General features: G+C 36.6%; 1 protein-coding gene across 1 annotated transcript in view; it reads left to right on the forward strand.

Moving 5' to 3' along the window:
* NUDCD1 (NudC domain containing 1) overlaps nt 1–25019 on the forward strand; it is a 95100-nt gene that overhangs the window by 41400 nt on the left and 28681 nt on the right. The window contains exons 6-8 of the mRNA XM_010863455.1: nt 3094–3298; nt 6856–7000; nt 12216–12341. Coding sequence (XP_010861757.1) covers nt 3094–3298; nt 6856–7000; nt 12216–12341 — 476 coding nt within the window. The remainder of the gene's footprint in view (nt 1–3093; nt 3299–6855; nt 7001–12215; nt 12342–25019) is intronic.

Raw genomic sequence — 25019 nt, forward strand, 5'->3', positions numbered from 1 at the left:
GAGGTGGCCAAAGTATTGGAGTTTCAGCTTCAGCATCAGTCCTTCCAAGGAACACCCAGGACTGATCTCTCTTAGGATGGACTGGTTGGATCTCCTTGCAGTTCAAGGGAGACTCTCCAGTCTCAAGAGTCTTCTCCAACACCACAGTTCAAAAGCATCAATTCTTTGGCGCTCAGCTCTCTTCACAGTCCAACTCTCACATCCATACATGATCACTGGAAAAACCATAGCCTTAACTAGACGGACCTTTGTTGGCAAAGTAATGTCTCTGCTTTTTAATATGCTGTCCAGGTTGGTCATAACTTTCCTTCCAAGGAGTAAGCATCTTTTAATTTCATGGCTGCAGTCACCATCTGCAGTGATTCTGGAGCCCAAAAAAGTAGTCTGACATTGTTTCCACTGTTTTCCCATCTATTTGCCATGAAGTGATGGGACCAGATGCCATGATCTTTTGTTTTCTGAATGTTGAGCTTTAAGCCAACTTTTTCACTCTCCTCTTTCACTTTGATCAAGAGGCTTTTGAGTTCCTCTTCACTTTCTGCCATAAGGGTGGTGTCATCTGCATATCTGAGCTTATTGATATTTCTCCTGGCAATCTTGATTCCAGCTTGTGCTTCTTCCAGCTCAGTGTTTCTCATGATGTACTCTGCATAGAAGTTAAATAAGCAGGGTAACAATATACAGCCTTGAGGTACTCCTTTTCTGTATATATCTCTTCATATAGGTATGCTAATTACGTGTTCTTCCCTTTCATACTGAACTGAAAGAAAGTTCCTAGGGGATAGAATCACTTAACGTTTTCTCAGTCTTGAATGAATGAATGAAGGTAATGTTTTAGAATGAAAAGAATAAAAAGGTCTTTCAGAAGAAGTTTATATTTGTATGCAAAGAATTCATATTCTTCTAAAAAAATATTCAGGAGACCATTTCTCTAGAATCATTGCTGTTCATATTTCTGATATTTATAGTCAGAGAATAGTATATTTTACTTAACAGATTTGCACAGTATTTAACAATCATATGTATTACTCTTTGAAGCTACCCTTTTTATTACTTTAACAACTTAAATTATTTAAAATAAAAATGGGTTTCAGTATTTTTATGTACTTACATAGCTCTTGAGGGTTTCCCTGATAGCTCAGTTGGTAAAGAATCCACCTGCAATGTGGGAGACCTGGGTTTGATTCCTGGGTTGTGAAGAACCCCTGGAGAAGAGAAAGGCTACCCACTCCAATATTCTGGCCTGGAGAATTCCGTGGACCATATAGGCCATGGGTTTGCAAAGAATCAGAAATGACTGAGCAACTTTCATTTTCACATAGCTTTTAAAAAATTTGTTGAAAAAACTTGAAAATACTTTTATAATAAATATATGAATATTTCCTCCAGGTTTATAAATATGAACACCTGAATATAAGAGTTGCACATGGTGGCCTTTTACTTCACCTCTTAATAGCTTAGTTTTCTCACAAGTGATTTTCTTCACAAGATCCCTTTCTGAGTAAACTACTGTTCTGTCTTAGTTATAATGTTAAACTCTCCTGGAGCTTAGCCAGAGCAGCTGTTTGTATTACTAGACCACATGCCCTTTAGAACTCCTTTGGTGAGTGCTTGAGGAAGAATGATGAACTGCCTTCATCCTTGGAACCAGTCTGCCTAGTAGCTAGGCCCATGTGCTTCCAAGACAGATTTGCAGCCTAGTTGGAACACATCATGTTTTTAAATCACTAGCCACTAGTTGACATCTCATGTTATGTTTGAATTCCTCCTGAATTTGTTCTACTCTTTTAGTGTAAACCACTTCCATTTAGTGTAAACCCTTCAGTTTTTCTGTTTTCCTTCTAACGGCCCTAACTTAACTTCTTGTACCCATTTGCTCTTGGGAAATTTCTTCTGTATTTATTTTAATATCATCAGACTTTCACAATAAGAAAGGAAAATGGTTGTAACAAAAATTATGGATAGTTTGTTAATTAGCATGCTTTCTTTTAAGCTCTCTTCTGAGTATATATGCTGGTTTCATTTTCTGTAAACTTCAGTTAGACTGATATTACCTATTACCTGGGCTTCCCAGGTGACTCAGTGGTAAAGAACCTATCTGTCAGTGCAGGAGACACAGATTCAATCTCTGGTTCAGGAAGATCCCCTGGAGAAGGAAATGGCAACCCACTCCAGTATTCTTGCCTGGGAAATCCCATGGACAGAGGAGCCTGGTGGGTCACAAAGGAGTCAGACATGACTTAGTGACTAAACAACACCAATGTTATATTTCTTTCTGATGAGTGAGTGGACAGATTAATGTTTATGGATGCTATTAAGCAAATATTTGTCCATTTTACATTTAAGCCCTGCTTTCTTACTTCATGGTTATAGTATTATGGGCCTAAAAGTGTTTCTTAGGTAGATAGCTTTTTAGGAGCCAAGCAGAGGGGATAGTGAAGGAGTTGAAAAGAGGATTTTTTTTTACTGGGAACTTAGACTAAATATACTGACAGCCCTTGAATTTGTTATGAAATTGCTTTCATGTTGTGGAGTAAAATAGCCAATACTTTTATAAGGAAAATATATCTTTTATTTTTGTGTGGATGTCTGTCCCACCAAATAGTTGTAGTCTCCTGTATCACAGTTACTAAATTGCCCCAACAGTGGCAAATCAAGGTTGTGATGAAAGTTTCAGGCAGGGTTTGTGACATATTTGGTATTCTTTTAACTTGGAATCCTGTATATGTGTGTGTGCGTGCATGCACGCATGCTTGGAATCCTGTGTCTGTGTGTGTAAGAGAAGAGGGAGAAGCAGGGATACTGGGAGGTAGGGAATAAAGAGTTGCTATGATTTGTATTTTATGAGTGTGTATCTTCTAGGGCATTAGGTAAGACTGGAACAGGGAAATGTCAAGTGTGATTGCTACAACACTTTGAGTGAAAATTCCCCAAGGAGATCTCTGCATATTTGTTCATAATTACTTTTTTGTGAGAAGATCACTAGAAAAGATGCTAGATAGGTGTTCTGTATGTTCTGGTTTCTGATTTTGTATGTTATGTTGTAGTCTCTGTTTTTTTTTTTATTACATAATACATTTTTCTTTCCCAAAGAACCTCTGTATTACTGGCAACAGACTGAAGATGATTTGACAGTAACAATACAGCTTCCAGAAGACTGTACTAAGGAAGACATTCAAGTACAGTTTTTGCCTGATTCTGTCAACATTGTACTGAAGGGTCAGAGGTTTTTGGAAGGCAATCTCTTTTCATCTATTGATCATGAAAGCAGTACATGGATAATTAAAGAAAATAATAGGTATTTTTTTTAGTTTTATTTATATTTGAAATTTTACCTTTTATTATTTTACTTTTTTCTTCTTTTTATCCTTTCTGCAGTGGTTACATCAAGGGGGAATACTACGATAGGCTCATCAATACTGCTGATTATTTTTCTTAGGATAGATTAAAAATGGAATTACTGTGTCAAAGAGCACAGTAGTAGTTAAGGTTAAAGATACTAGCTTAGTTATTGTTTGCATTATGTCATGCTTTTCATTACCAGCTCTGGATACAATAAGAGAGTAATAATAATAATAAATGGTTGAAAACAGCTATTTATTTGAATTTTCACAATTTAAACTTTTTAATGGAAATAATTTGTTTCTACTAACTTTTAATTTGCTAACTAGATGATGTATTCCTGTGCTTTCTTGTTCATTGTTCAGTCGCTCAGTCTTATTCACCTCTTTGCAACCCCATGGACTCCAGCATACCAGGCTTCCCTTCCTTGGCCATCTCCCAGAGTTTGCTCATACTTATGTCCATTGAATCGGTGATGCCATCCAACCATCTCATCCTCTGTCATCCTCCTGCCTTCTGTCTTTCCCAGCATCAGGGTCTTTCTTAAGGAGTCAACTCTTCGCTTCAGGTGGCCAAAGTATTGGAGCTTCAGCATCAGTCCTTTCAAGGAATATTCAGGGTTGAGTTCCTTTAGAATTGCCTGGTTTGATATCCTTGCAGTCCAAAGGACTCTCAAGAGTCTTCTCTAACACCACAGTTTGAGAGTATCAATTCTTTGGTGCTCAGCCTTCTTTATGGTCCAACTCTCGCATCCGTACATGACTACTGGATAAACCATAGCTTTGACTAGATGGAACTTTGTCGGCAAAGTCACGTCTCTACTTTTTAATACACTGTGTGGGTTTGTCATAGCTTTTCTTCCAAGGAGCAAGCATCTTTTAATTTCATGGCTGCAGTCACCATCTGCAGTGATTTTGGAGCCCAAGAAAATAGTCTGTCACTGTTTCCGTTGTTTCCCCATCTATTTGCTATGAAGTGATGGGATCAGATGCCATGATTTCAGTTTTTTGATTGTTGAGTTTTAACACAGCTTTTTCACTCCCCTTTCACTTTCATCAAGAGGCTTTTTAGTGTCTCTTCGCTTTTTGCCAATAAGGGTGGTGTCATCTGTCTATCTGAGGTTATTAATATTTCTCTTGGCAGTCTTAATTCCAGCTTGTGCTTCATCCAGCCTGACATTTTGCATCATGTACTCTGCATTTAAGTTAAATAAACAGGTGACAATGTACATCCTTGTCTTACTCCTTTCCCAGTTTTGAACCAGTCAGTTGTTCTATGTCTGGTTCTAACTGTTGCTTCTTGACCCACAAACAGGTTTCTCAGAAGACAGGTAAGGTGGTCTGGTATTCACATCTCTTTAAGAATTTTCCACAGTTTGTTGTGATCCACAGAGTCATAGGCTTTAGTGTAGTCAGTGAAATCAAGTGAGTCTTGATATGAATCTAAATGCCTAGAGTCTAAGAACTGTGTATCTAATTCACAAAGTTTTTTAGGCTTTAAATTGAACAGATATCTTGAAATCATTTTATTAATAGAGAAATTTGGTGATTTGGTTATATTTTTTATATATGTTTAAAAAACTCTATATCCAAAAGGTTCTTTTAAAAATATTTTATATTTCCATATATTCTATTTAAATATATCTTACTAGTGTGTGCAATTTGAGGATAGCATTTTTAAATTGGCAAACCAGCTGGAACATACTGTTAAATATAAGTCATCAAGCAGTAACTCAGCCAAGATTTAGGAGAAGAGCTGGACTATATGCAAAAATAGGTTCAACATTTAACACATGAACATAGACCAGTATTGTTTTTCCATGAAATTTGAGGTGCTTAATTACTATTTAATGTTACAAAAGGTAATTACAGTGATGTGTGTGTGGTATCATTGGTTTAAAACACATGATATTTTTATATTATTCATCTCATTTTTAATAGTTAATGTTCTGACTTTGAAAGGATTTGTTAACTAACCTGTATTATGTATGGAGCTATGTATTTCTATTTGCTTGGATGGTAGGATATGATTCTAGTTTTAAAATGTTGAAATGCATTTATGCTAAAAGAGTAACTGACTGAATATGCCAATTTACTGATGGTTCATAAATTCTTTATAAACCAAGACTGTATGAACTTGTTAACTTCTTTAGGTAGCAACTGACTAAGAACAGTATTTATACATTCTGGTCAGTAGGTACAAGTTCTTTAATAGTTATTTACATATATTTTTTCAGAGAGGCAGAATAGTGCAATAGTGAAGAACATGGACTTGGAGCCAGACTGCTTTACTAGCTTGTGACCTTGGCAAGTTACTTAACTTCTCAGTGCTTTTTTTGTTATTTGTAAAGTGGAGATGCTAATAGTATTTACTTTCTTTGTGGTGAGCCATAAATGAGTTAAAATATGTAAAATGCTTAAAATAGCACCTAGCATGTGGTAAGCATTAGGTAAGTATAAGCTGCTGTCATTGTTTTTATTATCATCATTAATCATCCTCATTTTTGAGATGAGCTTTCTCCTTAGAAAATATAACTATCTGGGCATTATTAATTGTGGTGGTAATTTTTAATGCTAATGATAGAAACTCATTATGTCAGGAAGATATATTGTATAGTCTCTTTAAAAGTAGTTTTAGAAAATTTTAAAGTGCTGTAGTTAATTCATAAGGTGATGATAATAGCCTTGAAAATAACTGATGTTAGTATGTTCTATTTGATAATTATGATAATAGTTGTTATTGTGTTCAGACAATTGTTTCCTTGCAAATTGAGTTGCAGGGCATGGGTTAGTATGACCCATATGTACCAGAGATGGCATGTGGAAAAGGTTGCTTTGCTGTGGAACAGGTGCCACCACCCACTTTTCTGTGTGTTACCACAGCAGCCAGCTTACCTGGATTCCCTTTCCTAGTCAGGAGGCACATGGGCAATTCCCTGTCCCATGTCCACAGTCTGCCCTGACTCATACCTCTCTCCCTTTCCCGCTGTATTAGTCCTTAATCTTAGAGTTCCCTTATGGGTTCTTTTTTATTGATTTAAGCTGCCTGATCTTTAGTAATCATATCATGACTACTAGTTTGGTGATAGTGAAGGTAATTGTTGGCTCCACACACAGAGAGATACCTTTAGTTTTAGGCCCTTTCCATTTAACTTTATGTGCCCATCACTCCATCTCCATTCCCCAGTGAAATAACTCATAGATACATCTGCTTATATTTCCACTACTTAAGATTGGTAACAGTCAGCACACCTGAACTGCAAAAGTTTTTCTGAGGGTGATTTGACTCTCCCATCAGTCCAGCAGTACTTTCATATTTGTTAAGTCTACCTTATTTACTCCTGGATGATAGGTGTTCCATCATATGCAAAACTAAAATGAACTTGATTTTTGGTAAAACATTCTCGGGACACTGGAAGGGTAATTTCTGTGGAAGATTCTTCTGTTTGATATTGGTTGTATAGTTTGTGTAGCTGCTTAATGTAACAAAACTTTCCTCATTTTACACATCTAGCTTGGAGATTTCCTTGATCAAGAAGAGTGAAGGCATGACATGGCCAGAGCTAGTGGTTGGTGATAAACAAGGGGAATTTATAAGAGACTCAGCTCAGTGTGCTGCAATAGCTGAACGTTTGATGCATTTGACCTCTGATGAACTGGTAAGCAATTGCAATAGTAGTGGGACTTCACAAGGATTCAGAAGTATGTGGGGATTATACCATGTTTTTCAAACGTTATTTTGCTTTTCCTAATGTAAAAGACATTAGGTATTACTGACTAGTGTTTGAATATCACTTGAAATTCTATTATTTATTCCTTATTCACTAACTGAATATGTATGTGTGGGGGGGCATGTTTTACATACAGGGTGGTGTTCATGCATATGTGTATGTATATATGTATCTCTCGGTCTCTCAATATATGTAGAGAGAAAAGGAAATATATAATTGATCCTTGAACAATGCAGGGATTAGGGAGCCCACCCTGTACACTCAGAAATCTGAGTTTAACTTTATAGTTGGTCTTCTATATCTGCTGATCCACATCCTCAGATTCAACCAGTTGCATATTATGTATTTCTGTAGTGTGTATTTTAAGTTCAGTTCAGTCACTCCATCATATCCAGCTTTTTGCGACCCCATAGACTGCAGCATGCCAGGCTTCCCTGTCCATCACCAGCTCCTGGAGCTTGCTCAAACTCATGTCCATTGAGTCAACCATCTCATCCTCTGTCGTCCCCTTCTCCTCCTGCCTTCAGTCTTTTAAGTAGACCCTTCCAGTTCAAACCCATGTTGTTGAGGTGTCAACTATATCTGCCTATATGTCTGTATTCTCCTTTAGAAGAATTGACTGACCAATGCTGATAGGGACAAAATTTTGATTTTATACCCTACTTTGCTAATAATCTATTTGTAATCATTGACATTTTTTGGGTGATCTTAAAATATCACAAGGGGTGTGTATACATACACACTACATATAACTATGGTTTTTTGTTGAATATGTTCCTCCTCTGATAACATTTAAGATAATGTTAAGAATTTGAACAAATACAGCAATACACCAGAACTTCAGTTATCTTCATTTACCAGATCTTACATCAGCACATTTAAAATGTCTAACTTATTGCCATCTGGAATTATAGCAATGCAGAGGGTTGTATAAAGAAGTATTTATACTGTAGAGTTGGTTGCATCCTAAGATAGAAAAGAAAGATTAGAATATTGAACGTAAATGTCTCGGATGAAAGAAAACATGACCAAAATGGAGAAACCATGTTTCACTTTTTCCAGCATAATGGAAAATTTCAAGAATCACTGGAATTCTATGTATGACTACAGAACTTTGATTTCATAGCCTTGTTATAAGTCATGCAGACTGCATTTCTCTATGCTCATTCATTTAGCAAGTATTTATTGTTATAGGGTTCTGAAGATATAATTATAGAGACAGTAATGGAGGTTTGTTGTGAGATTGTAGATAATTGCTGCTAACTGCCTTTTAAACTTGATGATTTCAAATGAATGTTGTTAAATAGATGACTAAGGTATTTATGCCTGAATACTAGTGAATTTGTTAGTTTTAAAATAACAGAATTTTGTCATCTCTAACTGAAGGCAGTTTTTTTTTTCAAATCTTTTTACCTTTTCTTGCCTTACTGCATTGATTAGAACCTTTAAATCTACAGTAAAATAAAATTACTCTCTTTTACATACTGCTGGTTTGGTTTACTGGTATTATTGAAGAGCTTTACATCTCTGTGAGGAATACTGGGGTCTATAGTTTTTGTTTTGTTTTTTTTACTTTTTGTATGTGGATAATGCTGAGTTCATAAAATGAGTAGGGAAGTGTTTCTGTCTTCTGTTTCTGGAAGAGATTGTAGACTTGGCATTATATCTTCTTTAATGTTCGATGGAAGTTGCTAGTGAAACTGTCTGGAGTTTTCTTTTTTTGAAGGTTTTAAACCATAAATTTAAGTTGTTTAGTAGATATTTTGGGCATTTATTTCAGTTGACTTTATTTTTCTTCTTTTTTTTCAGTTTCCAGTTTCGTTCATTTCTGTTATGACATTACTTTCTCTTTGCTTGCTTTGGATTTATTTTGCTTTTTTTTTTGAAGGTGAAAGCTTAGATTTTTTTTACCTTCCTTTTTTAATGAAAACATTTAATGCTCTACACTTCCTTCTAAATACTACATTAGCTGTATCCTCCAAATTTTCTGCCTGTTTTCTTAATCCCATTAGTGATTGATTTGATTTGTTGCTGGCTTTAAGTTTTTTGCCTGGCTGGTTTATTCTTTGTCTGTTCTTAAACCTAGGGCAAAACTTTTCACATATCTTAGCTAAAAGTGTGGAATGTTTACCAGGTTTCTCCTCCTGTGTAGGCCCTGATTTCTAATTTTTGTCTCCAAGTACTTTGACAGTTATCAAAATTAAGCTTTTTAGCCTTTTATCCACTGCTTTCCCTTGTCTTTTTCAGCTCAGCTTGAAATAGCAGATAGCTTGAGGAAAACAGCATGGAGTCTTGGGTTTTCTTTGCTTTCTCTTTTCTCTGTAATCTTGTCTTTTTCAGTACTGGCTGCCTCGATAGTCCTTAGTTTTTACTTTTTTGCCCTCTTATTTCTAGTGTTGGTTACTCCAGTTCTTGAGACCCCATGGACTGTAGCCCACTGAGCTACTCTGTCCATGGAATTCACCAGGCAAGAATACTGGAGTGAGTTGCCATTTCCTGCTCCAGGGGATCTTCCCTTCCCAAGGATCAAACCTACATATCCCATATTGCAGGCAGATTCTTAGCTAAGCCTCTAGGGAAGCCCTATATGAGTAATTGAAAGGGGAAGGGAGGGAGGGAGAGTACTTTCTGTTCTGCTGGATGTACGTATCTTCTTGAGTCACTGTAACAGAATGCATGCATGCATGCTAAGTCAACTTCAGTCATGTCCAACTCTTTGCAACCCTTTAGACTGTAGCTTGCCAGGCTCCTCTGTCCATGGGATTCTCCAGGCAAGAATACTAGAGTGGATAGCCATTAACTTCTCCAGGGATTGAACCTGGGTCTCTTATGTGTCTTGCATTGGCAGGAGGATACTTGACCACCATAGCCACCTGGAAAGCCCATGGCCCAGCTCATTGCTGGAATTACCTTCCAACCAGTCACTGTAATCATTGTTTCCTTTGATATTTAGGATGGAGCAGACAACCATAGCTCAGTCAGTTCAGTTCAGTTGCTCAGTCGTGTCTGACTCTTTGCGACCCCATGAACTGCAGCACTCCAGGCCTCCCTGTCCATCACCAACTCCAGGAGTTTACCCAAACTCACGTCCACTGAGTTGGTGATGGCATCCGACCATCTCATCCTCTGTCATCTCCTTCTCCTCCTGCCCTCAATCTTTCCCAGCATCAGGGTCTTTTCAAATGAGTCAGCTCTTTGCATCAGGTGGCCAAAGTATTGGCATTTCAGCTTCAACGTCAGTCCTTCCAATGAACAACCATAGCTAGCTGGCTCTATATTCTCAGCTGGAAATGGACAGATCTGATAATGTCTGTAACTGTCAGACATTTTGTTTCAGACCCTTGTGGGTTCTTAAATTCTGAATAACATGACTGTATTTTGGCAAACTAGGTTTGGACATTTTATCAGTTGCTATAGAATTGTATTTCTGTTACATGCATGTGAATATACAATTTATAACTTGAGTAATCCTTTTTCACTCTTTGAGAGAAAAACATCAAACGGTGATTTTTGCAGACTTCAAGTGAAACACTAAAATCAGTGATTCTATTTATCTCTGCGTTTAGCTTATTTTTAACTATACCTCTGTGTTTTTGTTTGGGTGGATATTTGTGTGTGTGTTTTAGTGTTGATTCTAGAGATTATGGTGTACGTCTTCAACTCATCACCATGTATCTTCAACTCATATCTTGAGTTCATTTAACTCATCTTGGGAACTTCATAGTATAATTCCATTCCTTCATCCTATGTATTACTTTTGTCCTTTTATTTCTACCTTATAAACTTATTATGTTACAACTTTAGTCACTTGTCTTTTAAAGAGATTAAAAACGCAGTGTGGACAAGTCTTGCGTTGATCCCAATATTTGTCATTTCCTCTTTCACACTGTGTTTATTCAGATTTCCATCTGATGTCATTTTTTTTCCTGCTGAAGAATTTTCTTTATCATTTCCTGCATTGTAGTTCTGCTGGATAAATCCTTTCTGCTGGATAATTCTTTTGTTTTTCTGCAGACATACATATGCAAAAATGCATGCCTTTCTTCTTTTAAAGCTATTTTTCTTTAGTGTGTAAGACACTGTTGACGGGTGTTTTACTTTTCAGACCTTCAAACATACTCCATTGTTTTCTGGCTTGTCTAGTTTCTAATAAGTCAACTGTCATTTGTAACTTTGTTCCTCTATTTGTAGTATGATTTCCTCTTCTGACCACTTTAAAATTTTCTCATTATTACTAAGAGAATGATTTTATTTTTCTTATTTTCAGCAATTTCATTGTAATGTGACTTCCTGTGATATTTTTCTTAATGTTTGTTATGCTTGAGATTCTTTGACCTTCATTTTCATCAAGTTTGAAAAAAAAATTGCCATTATTTCTTCAAATTTTTTTGTATTCTTCTTGCGTCCTTCCAAATATTTATATGTTAGACCATTTGATATGGTTCCATAGGTCACTGGGGTTCTTATTTTCTGTGTCTGTTTTTAGTTTTTGTCTTCCTGTGCTTCATTTTTGATGGACTCTTTTATCTTTTACCAGGGTTTCCCTGGTGGCTCAGGCACTAAAGAATCACCTGTAGTGTGGGAGACCTAGGTTTCATCCCTGGGTTGGGAAGATCTCCTAAAGAAGTGAATGGCCACCCACTTATTCTTGCCTGGAGAATCCCTATGGACATAGGATCCTCGCAGTCTACAGTCCATGGGATCGTAGAATCAGACACAACTGATTAACTAAGCACAGCACAGCACATATTACTATTTTAGAGAGACTATTATTGCATTTTAAGTAGACTCAGACTAACTGATTGTCTTTTCTTCTGCCATGTCTAATCAGTACCATCTATTTTGTTTTCTATTTCAGATTTTGTATTTTTATATCTAGAATTTCAGTTTAGTTCTTTTTTTATATCATCTGTATTTCTCAATGTTTTTCTTTATATCTCTGAGTATATAGAACATGTTTATAATAGCTGTTTTCATATCTTTTTCTGCTGATTCTATCAGTCTATTATTTTTGTAACTATTTTTGTTTAAGTTTTTATTGGTCCTGAGTCTGAAATTTAATATTTCATTATTTCTGTAATCTCAACATCTTTAAATATGAAAAACATTAATGCTCTTATTGTTGTTTCTTTTCTGGTCCAAGAATCCAAATCCAGATAAAGATAAACCTCCTTGTAATGCTCAAGAGTTAGAAGAATGTGATATTTTCTTTGAAGAGAACTTCAGTTTATGCAGATTTGATGGCAATACATTAAAAACTACTCATGTGGTAAGTTCTTGATAATGATATTTATAAAAATTTGTGAATAGAGAGAAGTTATTCAGATGAAATGGTAAGTGATTGACTAAATACTGTTTTGCAAAGGTTGATTGGCATTTACTGTCTGTGACAAATGTCTTTGTTTCCGAAAGCAGCCATCTTTCCATACCGTCACCGTAGTTAAGCAGTGTCATATGTTTGGTGCTGCTGCATAGTGATATCTTTCAGTGGTTTTTTTTCTGTGCATGTTTTTTATATGTAGTTGTGCCTGCAGTATATGACAACTTAATACCTAACTGTTCCTCTCATTCACTGTCCTTTTGTAATATTTTTTAGATACTTAACTTTTTTTAAACTAATAGCTGGATATTATGATACTCAAAGGAATTATAAAAAGGAGCATTTCTGGATTGTACCTGTGTAGAGAAGTGATGTGGAATTGCATAAGATCAGTGGGTAGAAAAAGGTGTCATTGAAGCTTATACCAAAATTACTTACTCTTAAGATTAATTTCTACATCTGCTGTGCTCTCCACCTCATCAACATATAACATGAATAACTTCTGAACAGCACAGAGATAACATTTTGCTTACCACAGTGTAACTAACACCTGCCAAGGGTCCTGATTCTGATAGGTGCTTAAAAACATTTTTAGACTGATCTGTTGGTGACAATCATAAAAATAAAAATGGTTCCATCTTGGATCTCAAGAAATTTGCATGTACTTTTATGTCTCCTGTTCTTTTTCAGTCACTCCTCTAATTGAACAGAGTCTTGATCATATTATTTTATGCAGTCTGGTTGCTGATCCAAAGCCCAGATGATCAAAGTTATTAGGTTTTCTTGGCATTTTGCTTTTTTTTTTTTTTTTTTTTTTTTTAGTTCTGATATAATCCCATAGATAACTCCCTTATTGTGAGTAAAGAAGAGCCATTACACACTCTTACTGCCTTGGGTTAGATTTTAGAAAATCATTCTAAGTACGACTGATGAAAAACTCTTGAACCTTGACTAACTGTAGACTATTTATTCTTGAAGAATCTGGCCTTTCCTCCTAAACTTATAGTCTTAGGAGCTATAACTTTTACATCCTGCTTCCTGCCTAACTTTTATAGAGAAGGCACCTGATCTTAGATGTCATAAAACGTTACTATTTTAGCTTAGCTTCTCTGAGAATTTTGCTTCATTGTAGTATAGTAGTACTAAGTAGTGTTGATCAGTAGTTTAATCTTGGTCACTGAGAGGCATCTAGTTAATGATACTGCTCGCTATTTCCTTTGTTTAACGTAAGTTAAAACCAAGGACAAATAGAAGGGGACTGAAATAAAACCTTTATTACTGGCAAATTAGGGTACAAATGCCCTGTCTGCTGACTAAATCCTAGAATTTAGCAAATAGCACCTAACCTTAGTCACAGGCAGTGCCAAACCAGATCTGGCTGACTCTGGTTGGGCAGAGGAAGCATCTTATTCTCTGAGGCCTCTAGCTCCCTAGAGGAAAAAGCTGATAGAGCTGAGAAGAATATACTCGGAAATTTCTTCTTACATTTACCAACCAAATGTCACTTCACTCCTTAAGGATTTATAGAAGGTGAAGTGTTATAGCTGTGGACCTTCTCAGTGTCATAGAAATATACATCAGGAGTGGGAAAGAAGTATAATACATAATAAACAGGGATAATCCTTCTAACTTTGAAAAAAAAAAATTTCGATCTGTAGAACTGTATTTCATCTTTTTATTTTGCAGATCTGTTAGGCTATAGTAGGTGAGGTTTACATGAGATCAAAGATAGAGCCAGTATTAGAAACTAGATCTGTGGACTTTCAGGATGTTTCACCATAATTTTCCCTAAATACCAGGATCATAAATTATAATTTCAAGATTCTAAACCATTGCAGTCTGAATAAAATGTGTTCCCATAGAGCATGAATGATAGACTTATAAGCAGATCCTATCTTTGGAAATTTAAGAAATATATAAACAATCCCTCATTACATCACAGTTTATAGGGACAATATTTAATTAAATATTGCAGCATTTTTTACATACTTTAAATATTTAATCAAAGTTCAGTGTTAATATCTCATTTAAGTATAATAATGTATTCTTCTCCTTTGTTATAAATTAACTGACCAGATATAGATGGGTTTATTTCTGGGCTGTCTGTTTTGTTCCATTGATCTATGCATCTGTTTTTATGCCAGTACTTTACTGTTTTAATTATTATAGTTTTGCATTATAGTTTGAAGTCAAGGAGCGTGATGCTTCCAGCTTTGTTCTCTTTCTCAGGATTGCTTTAGCTGTTTGGGGTTTTTGTGGTTCCATACAAATTTTAGGATTGTTTTATTTCTGTGAAAAATTCCATTGGAACTGTAGGGAGATTGCCTTGAATCTGTAGATTGCTTTGGGTAATATGGACATATTAACATTATTAATTTTACAGTCCATGAGCACAGTTATTTATGTTTTCAGTTTGTATCACCATGTCTTACAGTTTTCAGTGTACTGGACTTTCACCTCCCTGATTAAATGTATTCCTAGGTATTTTATTCTTTTGGATACAACTGTAAATAGGGTTATGTTCTTAATTTCTCTTTCTGATAGTTCATTATTCGTGTATAGAAATGTAACAGATACCTGTATATTTTTGTATCATGCAATGTTACTGAATTTGTGTATTAGTTCTGACAGTTTTTTGGTGAAATCTGTAGTGTTTTGTAGATATAATATCATATCCTATCTGTAAAGTGACAGTTTTACTTCTTTTCAATTTGGATGTCTTTTCTTTTTCTTGCCTAATTGCTCTTCTAATACTTTGAATAGTATGTTTAATAGAAGTGACAAGAGTGGCTATCATTGTCCTTGATCTCAGAACAAAGTTTTCAACTTTTTACCATTGAGTATGATGTTAAATGGGGGCCTGTCATGTATGGCTTTTATTATGTTAGGGTAAGTTTCTTCTTGAGAGTTTTTAAATACACACACAAGAAGGGGTTTATTTCAATAAACCCTTCAGTAAAGGGACGTTGAATTTTGTCAAGTGCTTTCTGCGTCTATTGAGATGATAGTATGATTTTTATCCTTCATTTTGTTAACATAGTATATGATTGCATTTATTGATCTGTAGCTACTCAACCATCTTTGTGGCCCTGGAATAATGAAACACTTCATGTTGTATCATCCTTTTAATGTATTATTGAATTTGACTTGCTAGGCTTTTCTTGATTTTTTCATCTGTGTTCATCAGGGATATTGGTGTGTAGATACCTGTTTTGTGGTGATATTGTCTAGTTTTGGTATCAAGGTAATACTGAGCTAGCAAAATTAGTTAGGACATGTCCCCTACTCTTCCCCCTCCCCAAAAAAGAGTTTGAGAAGAATTAGTAATTCACCAGTGCAGCTACCTGGTCCTAGACTTCAGTTTGTTCAGACGTTTTGATTACTCCTTACTAGTAATTGGCCTGTTCAGATTTTCTGTTTCTTCATTATTCAGTTTTGGTAAGTTTGTTCATTTCCTCTAGGGTTGGGGGCCAGAGTGAGGTACTCCGCCCGTGACAAAGGTCATGAGGAAGGAGGCTTGACATACGCAAAGGCGGGATCGAGCCTCAGGAGTCCCCCTGGAACTCCTCGAGCATCTACCCCCATAACCAGAGCCTGCCTACTTTACTACTTTGTCCTCTCACCTACATCTCTGACTTTACGGGGGGCTGTCCCCCACCACCTCTTTCGGAGAAGGAGTTAACCTAGAGCTCCAGTTAATAATAATTCCTGGGCGTGATAAGAGTGTTTTAACCTACAAACTCCTCTGAAGGTTCTCTAGCCTGCCTGACAGGCTCGTCGGGCCACATGTGATTGCTCACAGCCTCCCAACCTTGAGAGGCACGAGATGCTTTAAACCTTCTAAAAACAGGTTCCTTAGAAAAGTTAGAAAACTATTAGTATAAGTATAATGGGCTAATTAGAAATTGTGTTGGTGAAGGGTTTTTCATTTGTTGAGCCAATGTTTGTTGCTAAGTCTCCATATCCCCTGCCCTTACACACATTAATGAATATATAGAATTAACCTTTGATATTAATCACGTTAGACCTTAGGCTAAGTAAATTCTTTCCTTAACTAAAACCCACTACACCCTCACCCTGTAGGAATGTAACTTTATTTGGGTGGCGTCTGTTTTGAGAATAATCAGCCCTGGAGAAATAAGTGTCCTGATTGACTGACCGCTGTCACAAGGAGAGGGTCGTAAATTGTCAGCAGGCCCCCCTGCCCAGAAGATGATGTAACACCCCTAAGACCTCTGTATACATTTGTATGAAGCACCTGACTTTGATAAAAGTCAGGACTGCTGACCCCGCGTGACTTTTGCATAACATCTCAGTGTATAAAAGTAGACCATGGAAAATAAGAATTGGGATCAGTTTCTCGAAATACTGGTCTCCCCATGTCGCTCTCTCTCTCACTCTGGTTGAGTCTCCATCTGGAGTGCGGAACCCACCATGCTTACTAATTATGCCTGGGCTTCTAAGATCCGACCGGGGAGGCCTCAGTGTCTCCTCTCCTTCGGGAGAACGGAAGGACGCCTGCGGCCTACGTAAGTGGTGCAAACTTCTTGTCTTGAAGTTTTATTGGTCTCCCGCGTAAACCAAGCTACTCAGCCTCTTTTCTCCACTGAATTTTCCTACTGAGCTATCCTCATCCTATTACTCTTTATATCTTTGATAAAATATTTAAATAAATAGGTCGCTGACGCCGTCCCCGCTTTGAATACCCTGGATCAGCCGGGGCAGGACCCCGGCACTCTAGGTTGTCCAATTTGTTAGCATATAATTGTTCATAGAAGTTTCTTATACTTCATTGAATGTCTGTGATATGAGTTGTCATGTCCCCTTCATTTCTGATTTCATTTCTCTTTTTCTTGGCACATCTACCTGAAGCATTGTCAATTTTGTGTATTTTTTTCAAGAAATCCATTCTTAGTTTTATTGATCTTTTCATTGTCTTTTAAGTCTCTTATTTCATTTATTTTTACTTGGATTTTTTGTTTTTTTCCTTCTTTCTACTAACTTTGAACTTGGGTAATTTTTAGTTCCTTGAGATGTACAAGTTAGGTTATTTGAGATTGTTCTTATTGTAGGCAGTTATTGGTATGAATTTCCCTCTCAGAACTACTTTTGCTGTGTTCCATAATTTTGGTGTATTGAATTCACATTGAATTTAATCTCACTTTGAATTTACACATTTGTAAATGTTTGAGTTTTTGTCATATATTTAATATCAAGTTTTTTGTGGTTGCAAAAGATCCTGATACTATACAGTTTTGTTAAATTTATTAATTCCTGTTTTTTAGCCTAACATGATCTATCCTGTAGAATGTGCCATGCATGCTTGAAAAGAATGTTTATTCTGTTGCCTTTGGGTGGAATGTTCTGTTTATATCTATTAAGGCCATATGGTTTAATGTATCTTTTAGGGCCAATCAGATCAGATGAGATCAGTTACTCAGGCGTGTCCGACTCTTTTTGACCCCATGAATCGCAGCACGCCAGGCCTCCCTGTCCATCACCAAATCCCGGAGTTCACCCAGACTCACGTCCATCGAGTCAGTGATGCCATCCAGCCATCTCATCCTCTGTCGTCCCCTTCTCCTCCTGCCCCCAATCCCTCCCAGCATCAGAGTCTTTTCCAATGAGTCAACTCTTCGCATGAGGTGGCCAAAGTACTGGAGTTTCAGCTTTAGCATCATTCCCTCCAAAGAAATCCCAGGGCTGATCTCCTTCAGAATGGACTGGTTGTATCTCCTTGCAGTCCAAGGGACTCTCAAGAGTCTTCTCCAACACCACAGTTCAAAAGCATCAATTCTTTGGCGCTCAGCCTTCTTCACAGTCCAACTCTCACATCCATACATGACCACAGGAAAAACCATAGCCTTGATAGACAAACCTTTGTTGGCAAAGTAATGTCTCTGCTTTTGAATATGCTATCTAGGTTGGTCATAACTTTCCTTCCAAGGTGTAAGTGTCTTTTAATTTCATGGCTGAAATCACCAATAGTTCCTTATTAATTTTCTGTCTGGATAATATGTGCATTGGTGAAGGTGGCTTATTGAAGTCGCCTATTATTATTGTATTGCTGACCCTTTCTCATTTTAGGTCTGTTAATGTTTGCTTTATATAGACAAGTGTGCTCCTATGTTGGGTTCATAAATATGTCCAAATTTTTTGTTGGATTGAGCCTTTTATTATATAATGACCTTTGTTGTGCCTTATTGTAGTCTTTGTATTAAAGTGTATTTTGTCTGATATAAGTGAGCTGCCTCCACTTTGTTTTGGTTTGCCTGGAATATCTTTTTCCATCTCTTTACTTTTAATCTTCATGTTTCCTTGTATGCAGTGAGTCTCTTATACGCAACATATAAATGGTTCAAGTTTTTTAGTTCATTCATCCACTCTTTTGATTGATGGTTTTATTTTAATCAATTTACATTTAAAGTAATTATTAATAATGTATTTTCGGTTTTGAAGTTGCTCTTTTCCTTTCTTCTTCTGTTGATTACTTCTTTTGTGATTTAATTATTTTCTCTAGTAGTATATTTAGATTCCTTTATCTTCTTTATATTTACTTGAGGTTTTTGCTTTGTGGTTACCATGAAGCTGACATAAAACAACTTATGTTTATAACACTCTATTTTAAGTTTATAACAACTTAAGTTTGAACAACTCAAGTTTGAAACTTAAGTTTAACAATTCTAAAGCTCTACAACCCCTGCACCATGTTTTGTTTCTGATCTCACAATTTACATCTTTTTATCTTATTTGTGTATTTGTTGCTTAGTCATGTCTGACTTTTTGCGACCCCATGGACTGTAGCCTGCCAGGCTCCTCCATCCTTGGGATTTTCCAGGCAAGAATACTGGAGTGTATTGCCATTTCCTTCTTCTGGGGATCTTCCCAACCCAGGGCCTGAACCTGGGCCTCCTGCATTGCAGGCATACTCTTTACTGTCTGATCCACTAAGGAAGCCCATTTATTTTGTTTATCCCTCAGCAAATTGTTGTTTCTTTATTTCTTTATTTTTACTACTTTTGTCATACGTTCTTTATAAATTAACCCACACCCTTTACCACTTAGATTATTCAGAATTTTACTATATTCTGTACATTTGCCAGTGAGATTTATACTTTTATGGTTTTCTTTTTGCTAATTAGCTCCATTTTGTTTCAGCTTAAAGAAGTTTCATTGACATATCTTATTAGGCCGGTCTATTGGTGATGTACTGTTTCAGTTTTTGCTTGTCTGGAAAATTCTATCTCCTCCCATTCTGAATGACAGTTTTGCCAGGTAGAGTACTTTTGGCTGGAAGATTTTTCCTTTCAGCACTTTGAAAGTATTGTGCTACTTCCTTCTGGCCTCCATGGTTTCTGCTGAAAAAATCTGCTTATAGTCTTATGGGGTTCCCTTGTATGTAAAAAGTTTTTCTCTTGCTCCACCTCTTTAGCTTTTGACGCATTAATTACAAGGTGTCTTGTGGGTCCGACTTTGGGGTCTTCATATTTGAAACTCTATGGGCTTCCTGGGTCTGGTTATCTGTTTCCTTACCCAAATAATAGAACATCTCCACCAATCTATCTTCAAATAAGTTTTCTGTCACTTTTTCTCTCTCTCCTCCTTCTGGGGTTCCATAATGTGAAAGTTAGTCTGCTTGATGTTGTCCCTTAAGCTGTCTTCACTTTTTTCCTTTTTGCTGCTCTGATTGAGTGAGTTGAACTATCCTAAGTTTGACCTCAATGATCCTTTTGTGTCTTCTCATCTTTAGTTTATTCAGTTATTGCATTCTTCAGCTCTGTGACTTTTATTTGACACTTTCTTTTATCTTCTAAAGCTTTACTGAAGTTCTCACTTTGTTTGTTCCTACTTCTCTCAGTCTTGGTGGGCATCTTTATGACCATTATTTTGAATTCTTTTATCAGTTAAATCACTTACTGCTGTTTCATTAAGGTCTCTTTCTGAGGTTTTATCTTGTTTTTCCCTTTGAAACATATTCCTCTGTTTTTTCATTTTCCTTGACTTTCTGTGTTGGTTTCTGTCCATTAAATAAAATAGCCACCTCTCCCAGTTAAAGAAGTGGTCTTGTAAAGGAGATGAAGCTTAATTGTCTCATTCTGCCCCTAGTTCTTTGTTGCCTCTCAAACTTTGTGATTGTCCAAGCATCTTATTTTGGCTTTCAGTAGTTGAGGGTGTTGGAGAAGGCAATGGCACCCCACTCCAGTACTTTTGCCTACAAAATCCCATGGACGGAGGAGCCTGGTAGGCTGCAGTGACTTCACTTTTACTTTTCCCTTTCATGCATTGGAGAAGGAAATGGCAACCCACTCCAGTGTTCTTGCCTGGAGAATCCCAGGGACAGGAAGCCTGGTGGGCTGCTATCTATGGGGTTGCACAGAGTTGGACACGACTGAAGCGACGTAGCAGCTGAGGGTGTGGCAAGACCTATTAGCGTCCCAAAATGGAGGATCTCAGTCAGCACCTGAATTCAGTCTGATTGGAAGCCAGACCCTCAGACATCAGCTTTTAAAGTATGCAAATACGTACAGTCCTGTGGACTGCAGACGTAAGTCCCACTGTCCACCAGAGCCAGATGATCTAGAGGTGTACCCTGGGCGACAGTCACAAAATTTGGGGCACCGGATGAGTGTATAAGCTCCTTTCCTAGAAATACCAGTGACCTAGAGTAAGGCAGAGGGAATGTGCAAAGATGGTGACCACTGGCCTCAGCCTCCAAAAAGCAACTCAGTAAGCGTTTACATATGTCACACGAGAAGCCTGTCGCTCCTCTGAAGCTCTGGGACAGGCAGAGTCCTTTTTCACAGAAAGACTGGAGTATATCTTGCCATCTGCATTAAGCCCTGATAGTGGTAGCCAACCAGAAACTGTGTCTAATTGCTTTAGTCCCACGGTACCAGGAACACAAAGCCGCACGGACTGCCAGACCCAGGCCAACAGTGAGCATCCCCTGGGCAGCAGCCACAAAACCAGGGTACAGATGGGAAAGCAGGGGCACCAGATGTGTGTGCAAGGTTCTCTCTGGGAGATACTGGTGCTCTGAAGAGATGCAGAGGGAGAGTGCAGGAGATGGAGCTTACTGGCCTCTGTCCTTGAAGTGTATTTCAGTAGGCTCCTAGATGGGTGTTGAATTAAAAGCTTGCCCCTCCTTCATGGGAGGAGGTGAGTTCAGTATTCTTTTTCATTGCTATCTTGAACCAGTATCTCAGTTGAGTTAAATTTGAGGCCAACATTTTTCTATATAATGACAAGCATTTGACTTTTCTATTATTAGTCACTTTTTATGAATATAGGCCAAGATTCCATGAAATAAAAATGTATAAACATGGATGTTTGGGAATAAGTGGACTGATAATAACTGGAACATCTCCAACAAATAATACTCAGTCCATCTTCTTTTAAACAACAGATTTGGTAGGTCAGTGTATTGTGTGAAAGTCAAGGTCTAGCTGGTTAAATGCAGCTTGTACAAAAATAGTGTCTTGTTATACCCGAGAGCTACCACTTGGCTTGTCATTGGGGAAAGGAATAAAGGAGGCTCTAGCATTGTGGCTGTTCAGTAGTACATCCATTTTAGGCTTCAAATACTTGGGTAATTTGTACTCTTTTTTGCAGTGTTTATTTCAAGTTTCTCTTCTTGATTTCATTTGTCATGACTTTGGACAATTTGAAATTACCTATACATGGAAAGGTCAGTATGCGTCCTAATTTTAGAGAAGAAAAAGTACTAAAACAGAAAGGTCATAACTCTATATTGTAAATGACAGGTTTTCCAAAATATAAATTCCCTGAATGAAATGTAAATCAGGGTTAGAATTTGACATTTGGAAAGTAAAATGTTAAATGAATATATGTAGCAACGTAATAAAAGAGAAATATTAAATTTCAGAACTGAAGAAGAAAAGTAATGAGATGTGATCACTAGGGTGTAAAGCTCAAATCAGAATTTAGATACAGTTGAAAATGAATTATTTTTGCTTTTTTCCAAAACATTAACCACTAGCCACATAGCTTTCAAGCAGTTGAAATATGGCTAGTTGAGATGTAAGCGTGAAATATACAAGATTTTGAAAACTTAGCATGAAAAAAAGAATTTGAGATATATTATCAATAATGACTTTTATATGAATGTTCATGTTGAAATGATAGTTGATAAGGTTAAGTAAAATACATTTATTAAAATTAATATATCCCATTTCTCTTTACTTTTTAATATGAATACTAGAAAACTTAAAATTTTGTAAGTGCCTTTTATTACTGCCAGACAACACTGATCAAATTAAATATAGCCTTGAACCATCAAAAGGTGATAGGATGTTTTTAAAAAATTAAACTACAGTGAATTTTCTAGATTATGTGGTGTTTGTCATGCACTGCTTAAAACACGAGAATGAAACAGCTGAAAAGAATATTTGTAACTTATAAGTCATTGAGACAGTAAGCAGAGGAAGTACAAACAGGAAATAATTCTTTTAGATTAGTATCATTAAGAAAACTAGAAATTGCATGTATTCTGTATACTAATTCTTTAAAAAAGATATTAAGAGTAGGCTCAGAGTTTATAGAGGAAGGAAATACATTTAGAAAGTATCTAAATCAGTGGTTCTCCAGCTTTCAAGCTCCTTGGGGTACTGAATTTATAATTTAGTGATTACATCAAATTTGACTATAGTAGCAATGAAGCTATGTAATAATTCCCCTGCTTTCATGATCAGAGTAGATGTATATCTCTGTTACAGTGTCTGAAAATGGAAGGAGACATATCCTACTGCTAGTTGTTCCTGAATCTGACCACTAGACTGATAAAGAGGTGTTCTCTTCTGGAAGAGTTAGCAACCACCAGAGCACCATTCAAGCAGCTGACTATGAATCAGCTTCTTCCCTGGCAGCAGTCTGCATCCCTGTCCCCAATTCTTCCTAATTACCAGGCAGTAAAGTAGGGGACTATTCATTGCCTGATTTATTATACAGTTTGATCTTTATGTTTGTTGCTAGTCCCCACAGACTGCACTCAGATAGTATAAATTAAACCATAAGGCCCTCATATTTTCTAGGAGAGCTGTGGCTCTGTCAGCATCCATTCTTTCTCTCCAAAATGGTAGTAGGTTTGAGATTTTTAACTTTCTTGTAAGCTAACAAATTAGCCTGCCACTGTTTCATAAATGCTGGTAAAAAACTCAAGACTTGGGTCAGAAAGGACAGTTTATTACTGACAGTAGTAACATTAGCTAGAGTATCAACATTTGGATCAATTCCCTGAGCCCCAATTCCTGCAGTGTAATATGGAGGTAGCCAGAAAACTTGTCTGACTTCGCTCAGGAGAGAAAGATTATGCTACTTGTTTACTAACAAGTCTAATTTTTGCTCTGGAGGGAGATCATTTATCTTCCAAGGTTGGTTGTTCTAACACCACCATGAGATAGTAGTCTGGAACACATTAGTGCCTCTGCCAGAAAGATGTGCAGAAATGCAAGAATTTTTAGAATAATTGTTTTCTTACAAGTTAATGTTCAGGTATCATGGTAATACTGGTGTCATAAGTGTGATTCAAATGAAAGCACTTCAGTTTCTTTCAGGGTTATGAAAATATAATAGATAATGTCAATTGTTTGTTGCCAGTTGTTATTTTTAATGCTACCTGTGATGGACCTATTTGAAATTGTCTTCAGTTCCATTTTTACCTTCTTTTCTCTGCAAAGAAAGATTATTTTAGTTGCATATCACATACTTTTTGATTCTTAAATTTCTACATAGTATCAAGCCCTCAGTCCACTAGAATTTAGCTTTTCCCTGAGGTATCAATGGAGAAGGAAATTGCATCCCACTCCAGTATTCTTTACTGGAGAATTCCATGGACAGAAGAGCCTGGTGGGCTATTGTCCATGGGGTCACAAAGAGTCAGACATGACTAAGTGACTTAACACTTGAAGTATCAATGAGATTGTTACTTGACTGACTATTTTTTCTTAGAATATGAATTCATATATACAGAGCATCTTATGGGAAGATATTCTTAGAAGTTTTGTTTTCGATAGAATATTTAATAAACTTTCATCTGAAATCTTATAAAGTACAAGATATTTTCAGAAATTAAGTGCCAAGTCCCACTTAGAGGACTTCTTTCTTTATTCTCCAATCTTTTCCCCAGGGAGATTGCCCGTTACACACCAGATAAGAGAAAGCCTTCATGTTTCTAGCTGGAGGATTTGATAAATACTTGATTAAAAAAAATGTAGTTTCTTTGTTGTTATGGGCAATAAATCTAACACATGAATACAATTAGTACATCCTTGATAAGTGACAATGATGATACTACAGTATAGTGGGGGGAAAGATGATCAAAATAAATGGCTTTAGTCTGTGAGATAGCCATAAGAAAAGTACTTTATTGACATTTACATCACACCATATGCAAAAATCAATTACAGATGAATTGCATGTCTATACAAGTGTGTAGAAGAAAATGGAAATTTTTGTGGCCTTGAAGTAGGTAAAGATTATTTGGACAGGGCATATAAATAGTGTAAAAAAACAAGTGTTCAGTTGGATCAAAATTCAGAACATCTGTTTATCAAAAGATAACATTATGAGAGTATAGAAGGAAACTTGAAGTGAGGAAGAGATATTTGT

This window comes from Bison bison, unplaced genomic scaffold (assembly GCF_000754665.1).
Source record: "Bison bison bison isolate TAMUID 2011002044 unplaced genomic scaffold, Bison_UMD1.0 scf7180017864491, whole genome shotgun sequence".
Classification (NCBI taxonomy): domain Eukaryota; kingdom Metazoa; phylum Chordata; class Mammalia; order Artiodactyla; family Bovidae; genus Bison; species Bison bison.